This window comes from Acartia tonsa, chromosome 4 (assembly GCF_053477335.1).
Source record: "Acartia tonsa isolate MP-2025a chromosome 4, ASM5347733v1, whole genome shotgun sequence".
In the NCBI taxonomy this organism is placed as follows: Eukaryota; Metazoa; Arthropoda; class Copepoda; order Calanoida; family Acartiidae; genus Acartia; species Acartia tonsa.
The window spans coordinates 22,680,448-22,687,346 of NC_137263.1; the positions used below are offsets into that span (position 1 = coordinate 22,680,448).

At 31.6% G+C, this 6,899-nt stretch overlaps 1 protein-coding gene across 1 annotated transcript; it reads right to left on the bottom strand.

The window, feature by feature from the left end:
* Positions 1-2,922: 2,922 nt before the first annotated feature.
* LOC145316468 (protein neuralized-like) lies at positions 2,923-6,744 on the bottom strand. The gene is made up of 5 exons (XM_080156996.1): positions 6,560-6,744; positions 6,047-6,142; positions 4,062-5,531; positions 3,641-3,746; positions 2,923-3,146 (listed from the first exon to the last, which is right to left on the bottom strand). Exons 2-5 carry the CDS (start codon positions 6,112-6,114, stop codon positions 3,054-3,056), a joined length of 1,737 nt encoding a protein of 578 aa, XP_080013122.1. The 5' UTR covers positions 6,115-6,142; positions 6,560-6,744; the 3' UTR covers positions 2,923-3,053.
* Positions 6,745-6,899: the final 155 nt, after the last annotated feature.

Consider the following 6,899-nt stretch of genomic DNA (forward strand, 5'->3'; position numbering starts at 1 on the left):
ATAACAAAATGAGCAATTGAAATAAATTACCTAGCCTGCTTAGATTTAATTTTAGAAACACAAAATAAATTAATACATAGTAAAAGATTTAGTGTTTAGTTAAGTATCTACAATTTTTTTTATGATTTATGAAATGCTAAATGTAGTTAGCATATAAGAGATACTCTTATTTATAACTGAATATTAAAAAACATAATTTACAAAATATCAAATTTAATGACTAATAAACAGAGAGGTCGGTACCCATAAAAAGTAAACAAACGTTTAATATCGGAACTAGCATCAATAGCTGCTTTGTTCAATTAAAACGGCAAGGACAAATGGATTTTTCTTCAAACTTGTACACAATGAATAATAAAAAATATTTTTCTCAATAAAAATTGTAATGTTTCCTACTCAAGAAATTTTTTTCCAGTATGGCTTCTAAACCGATAAATATCCGCTGGATTAGAATCGGTTCCCAGCCATACTGAAACTATGTACAGCATCTTATTAAAGACAATTTTCCACGAAAATTAAAATAAAATTTACAAATCAATACTTCCCTTTATATTAGCCCAGGCCATAATCCTCTTGAGGCAAACAAAACTGGTATTAAATTAAGTTTTCCTTTTAATATCCGCGGAAAGCTGTCTATAATACGATGTGATGAACAAATATTTTACATTTCTAAAGAAGGTGTATCAACTTTTTTTTTATAGCTAGCCGGTTCTTTTAGTAAGTAGTAGATGTAAAATTTTTCATAGAATTCAGATATGCAATCGGTTTTTTTGTAGACCTCTTATTTTTTAAGTAATTTAAGTTTTTTTAAAAAAAGATTAAGTCAATTTTAAGGTACTAAAACGCAACAAAAAAAAGGAAGAAAATGTTCATTATGTACAGAAATAGTAAGATCTTTAATTTGACACCTTACTTTTTGAATTTTGTCAGGTAATTATTGAAAAAAATTGATTTTTTTAAACCCACGAGAATAAAAACTTTGAACTTAATTTTATCATTTCACAGGTTTAAAAATATGGGTTTATATATACCTTTAGAATCAGAAAAATATTACGAATCCATTGTAAGCAAAATTGAAAAAAAGTAAAAAAAATAAAAAATAAACAAATGGCCAATTATATTTTTTGTTCAGGCAACACTTTCGTCTTCCCTTTTTTACCCCCTCTTTACCCCCTTCCCATTTTTATACTCAATTCAAGAATTAAGACGTTGCCTGTATAATATAATATGATATTTTCATATAATTCCTTTTATTGTAGTTTATATACTATATTTTAAACTTTTTTTTCAATTTTGCTTACAATGGATTCGTAATATTTTTCTGATTCTAAAGGTATATATGAACCCATATTTTTTTTACCTGTGAAATGATAAAATTAAGTTCAAAGTTTTTATTCTCGTGGGTTTAAAAAAATCGATTTTTTCAATAATTACCCGACAGAATTGAAAAAGTAAAGTGTCAAATTAAAGATCTTACTATTTTTGTTCATAATGGCCATTTTCTTTCTTTTTTTTTGTTGCATTTTAGTACCTTAAAATCGACTTAATTTTTTTTTTAAAACTTAAATTACTTAAAAATAAGAGGTCTACAAAAAAAACGATTGCATATCTGAATTCTATGAAAAATTTTACATCTACTACTTACTAAAAGAACCGGCTAGCTATAAAAAAAAGTTGATACACCTTCTTTGTAATAATTGATGAAGAAGGTATAGATTCGAATTGTGTATTAGACAAGGTAGATTTCAAATATGTATAATATTTCCAGTATGGCTTCGAAACCGATTAATACCCGCTGGATTAGAACCGGTTCTAAGACATACTGAAAATCATGTATCGTATCGTATTATATCCAGTTTCTACGAATATAAAAATGTATAGGTAATAATGATATTAAAACCAGTTTAGTTTCCCGTGTCTTCGGCATCTCAGGTTTAATCTTATAATTGTACATTTTTATATCCGCATAAAACTGTTTATAATACGATGATAAAGAACTCTTTTTTTTTTATAAAATGTCTACTTAAATGCAAACATGTTGTTACAATTATTTTAGATTCTGTAGGTATAATAAAAAAAAGGGGGGGGGGGCGAAAGTGACACTTTTTGAAACCAAAACTAAGTCAAAGGAACTCAACTAAAAAAAGAGTTACAGGTCTGAGATTTTGCATAGCAGTTGCTTTATAGGGGTAAAATATGGAACTGTGAAGAAACGGCGTCGCAACCGCCGAAAACCGTCGAGAAAAGGCAAAAAAATTTCGGCGGGAAACGGCGGTTTTCGGCGGTTGCGCCGCCGTTTCTTCACAGTTCCATATTTACCCCTATAAAGCAACTGTCATGCAAAATCTCAGACCTGTAACTCTTTTTTTAGTTGAGTTCCTTTGTTGACTTTTAGTTTTGGTTTCAAAAAGTGTCACTTTCGCCCCCCACCCCTTTATACTATTAACTATTATATATTAGGAACAAAATTGTAAGTTTTAAAATTTCTTAAAAATGGCTAGATATCGGATTAAGTTTTCAATAAATTTTTAAAACTTCTCAATTAGAATTATTTTAGCGGCTGAATTTAAAAGGGGTATTTTTTTTAATTGACATCTTTTATTTCAAACTTATTTATTTTTTTCTGGTTCTACTTGTTAAAAAGAACAATCTTTTAGTACATACAGTTTTTAGCCCAACTTTTTAGCTTATAAAATGAATAATTAACTGCCTATCTAACGAATTGAAATTTTATACAAAAAATTATTGATAAAAAAAAAACGAAAATAAACTTTACATCATAAAATTCTATCACATTTTACAACATTTGACATATTATACCTATGAATATTGACTCACACTGTACTGGAAACATAGAATGATAAAAGTCCCCTAAATCTATATTTGTGAATGTAAATAATATATATATATGTCTGATGTCTTTTTGTAAATTTTGACAATTTGTTTGTTGTATAATTTTTGACTGTGTTTTAGTTGCACTGATGTTGGTAGCTGGATGATTAGGCCTTTCTTTTTTAAGTTATGCAGCTACTCTTTGACTCATCCATTGCAATTTAAGATTTGTAAATCTTGATGACATCTTGAATATAGTTTCTGCACATTGGACAGATTCCTCCGCCCCTTCCCTTCCATTGTTGCAGGGCACACTAAAAAAACAAATATATGTTAGTATGGCTATTTGATTCTAATTGCTTTTGGATCAGAGTGGTAAACAAAAATGTTCCATCTAACAATTATCTCCAAAAATCAATGAACCTTAAAGGCTGCCATTGATCAAACGATGGAACTTATAGAATATGATTGCTCATAACATTTACCGACAAAGGAAGGCCTTCAAATAATAGGCATAATAATAGTAATGCACATAAATAAGCGAAAAAGACTTAATTTTACGTTTTTTTCTACAGAAAAACTTTCCCTGTGCATGATTGTATCTTGGCTATTCCAGATCATTTATAGGCTTTCTTATGCCGCTTAACGCTATGTTCGGGAATGACATGTACGTTTATCAGTTTAAAAAAAGAAAAGCATTAATGGGATGGTGTCTTTGATTTCTGAAGCCCTATTTAGGAGTCTCAAAGTTAGGTTATGAGTATACCTCTTTAGAGTTATAATTTATTTTTCAAAAATAAATACAAACCTCATAGCACAAGCACATGTGTCCACAAGCATAAAGAACACAGTCCACAATATTCTCATAACATATTTTGCACTCATCTGTCCCATTGTTTCGACTGTCAGCATTTCTAAAATAAAGAATAATATTAAATATTATAAGAAAAATAAGTTGATTATATATTGAAGCTTTTACAAGATTCTCAACTACTTTGAAACTTAGTAATATGTTAATTTGTAAAAAGCTAAAAAACATCAAAATCGTAATCAATCAGGTCCAAAATCGACGCACTAAAATTTTAATTTAGAAAGTTTGATTCAAATATTTAACTTTATGCTTTGCCATTTCATAAAATAATTTTACTTATCGACGAACGTGCACAAATTGAAGATTAAATGCGCTACAAAAAAAATAGCTAGGTAAACATAATTGAGAGTTTGTTTACCTATTTCTAGCACTGCTTGAACTTTCAGCAGTTGTTACAGTTGTAGATGTAGATGACTCAGATGGTTCAGCTGTTGAGCTTGGCTTTGACGAACATGCATTAGATGACGACTCTTGTTGCTGACAATGTCTTGGTACTGGTGGTGGTGGCTGTAAAGCATGACTGGACTGAGACCTTCGTGGCGGAGGAATAGGAGGTAAGCTAGACATCCGCCCAGAATCCAGATCTGACGCTCCCTGCAACAGGTCTGACATTGAAAGGTTGTTGCGGTCATTCTCAAGCGAAGCGTTGCTGTTCTGCCGCAATTGATCTGGCCGAATAACTGGGTCTTTGGTTGAGCCGACTAGCCGTAGTTTTTGAGTGTTACCGTAAACGTCCCAGAAGGCCCATAAATCAATATTATTATCAACGTGCATGAATACACTTGGTACATTGCCATTCTTGGAAAATTGAACTGCGCCGTCCTCTTTGACGCAAAAGCTAAGCTCGTCGCCCTCATCGGGCGAGTTTGCAACATCCTTGGACACAACCCAATACTCTAGTCTGTCTAACAACATATCAGAGTCCTCTGGTAAACTCTCTGGATCTAGAGTGGAAGGATCCACACTTGTGAGTCCAAATGCTAAACTTCCCATGTACATGTTTTCTGTGGCAAGAATTTGAACAACTATTCGCTCATCATGGCGGATGGGCTCATTTACAAATACATAACCGTTCGAGTATTCATCATTGTGTCGCCAAGCTATTGTATTACTCCCATTCAATGAAACATTTGGCCCTGTTGAATTATGAAATTTTAATGGTCTAAACGTAAAGCTTGAGTTGAAGAGCAAAGGAGCGTCGGGCTCGTTAGAATTTGGATCCAAGCTCAGGTCATCAAGGTCATTAATAAGATTGTCATGGTCTGACTGTGCTGGGGCTGATCTCTCTGGCTCTACACTCTCTTCTTCATCTTCCTCTCCTTCCTCCTCTACTTGGGCGTAATTATTGAGTATCCGCCTCATATCAACCAGTTCAATAGCTGTACAATTTCCATATAAATCTATCAAGCACCATAACGGGTGTCTTGTATCTACTCCACTAAAAAATAGTCCTTTGTCATATCCGTTAACACCAAAATATACATCACCGTTTGCTGTAAAATAATAATAAATAAGAGCATTTGATTCGGCATATCTTTCGGTGAGAGCCTTAGCCCAATAACCAGGCTTACATGTAAGGTCAGGACAAGCATATTTTGGCAAACTCTGTAGACTTTGTGGGTTGTGTGAGGTGAAGCCAAGGCGCAGCACTCCACTCCAGCGAATAGAAAGCTCAGTTAGGCGGATACAAACTCTCTCTCCGCACTCGACGGGTCGGTCACTGAACAGGATACCCTTGCAGAAGCTTTCTTTTCGCTTGGCTACAGATCCATCTCTATAAATAGCACAATTCTCGCCATATTTTGTGCTGAACTTTAGAGGTCCATTGCTGAAATAAAAATAACAAATAATAACTTATATTCAAAACGTGACTTGAGAAACACTTGTGAACATGATACAAGAATTTCATATTAAGCTGGTGAAAAATAATCTATAATAATACCTTATTGCTTTAGATACTAACTCTTATTATTACTATTACCTATGAAAAATATCTAAATAGTATCAAATAAATTCTCGCAGTTTTGGATCTTATCTTTTATCAATTTTATCTCCTATACCTAGGTATTATTTAAAAATTATTTTCCAGTATAGCTTCGAAATCGACTAATATCCTCTGGATTAGAACTGGTTCTCAGTCATACTGAAAAATCATGTATAGCATCGTATTACATACAATTTTAAACTAATAATAAAATAAAAATAATTAAATTAATACCTGTTTCGTTAGCCCGAACCTTCGGCCCCCCCGGAGCTAACAAACTGGTTTTATTATTATATCTTTTCATTTTATTATCTGTGGAAAACTGTATATAATACAATGCCATAAATAACTATTCTTACCTTGAATTAGCCTGAGTTTGTCCTCCAGTGTAGAAGGTAGAATTAGTCGCACTCTGCATCTGACCCATGGTTACTCTAAATATTTACCTTGTACACCTAAAAATTAGATATACGGTTATTCCTTAAATATAATAATAATGGGACCTGTGTCCGTCTGTACCGAAGAATCTCTGTAACCACAGAACCGATATTTTTCTCTTTTAAAGAAAAATGACCATCCCCAAAAAGTTTTCAAGAACTTTTTCTTTCAAAATTACAATTAAAAGTTGGGGGTGTCGACTTTCCAAGATGCATGGCGTGATTTGACTGTATTATTACCTCAAAGAAATCAAATAATCCGTAAGTATACAATATTAACAAATATTTATTTATCCTAAGTAAATTAGTTCAGGACAAATTTTAGATTTAATAAAAAATAAACTTAGCTTATTCTACTAAAAGGTAAGGGTAAGATTATTACCTAATACTTATTAGTAGTTAATTCGAATTTGGATGAAATATAAATAAAATTACCTGTTTAATAAGGAGGCGATACCAAAATATAATAATTAGGTAATTTTGTCAGAGTCCATTTTCCACCTTTTGTAAAAATCACTCCTTCAAAGAACTACATTTTAACACTGAAATTATATTCTAACTTTATATATTTAAGTTTTAATTGAATATTATTGATCAACATACAACTTAGACACTTGAGACGGTAAATCTACAATCTGCTTTAAACAATTTTTTTTGTTAATCACAATATTTAAGTTTTCTGTATTAGTCAATGTACACGTATAAAAGGTATGATGAAATAATTCACTTTAAATATTTCCTATATTATATTTAATATATATTCAATTTTATTATT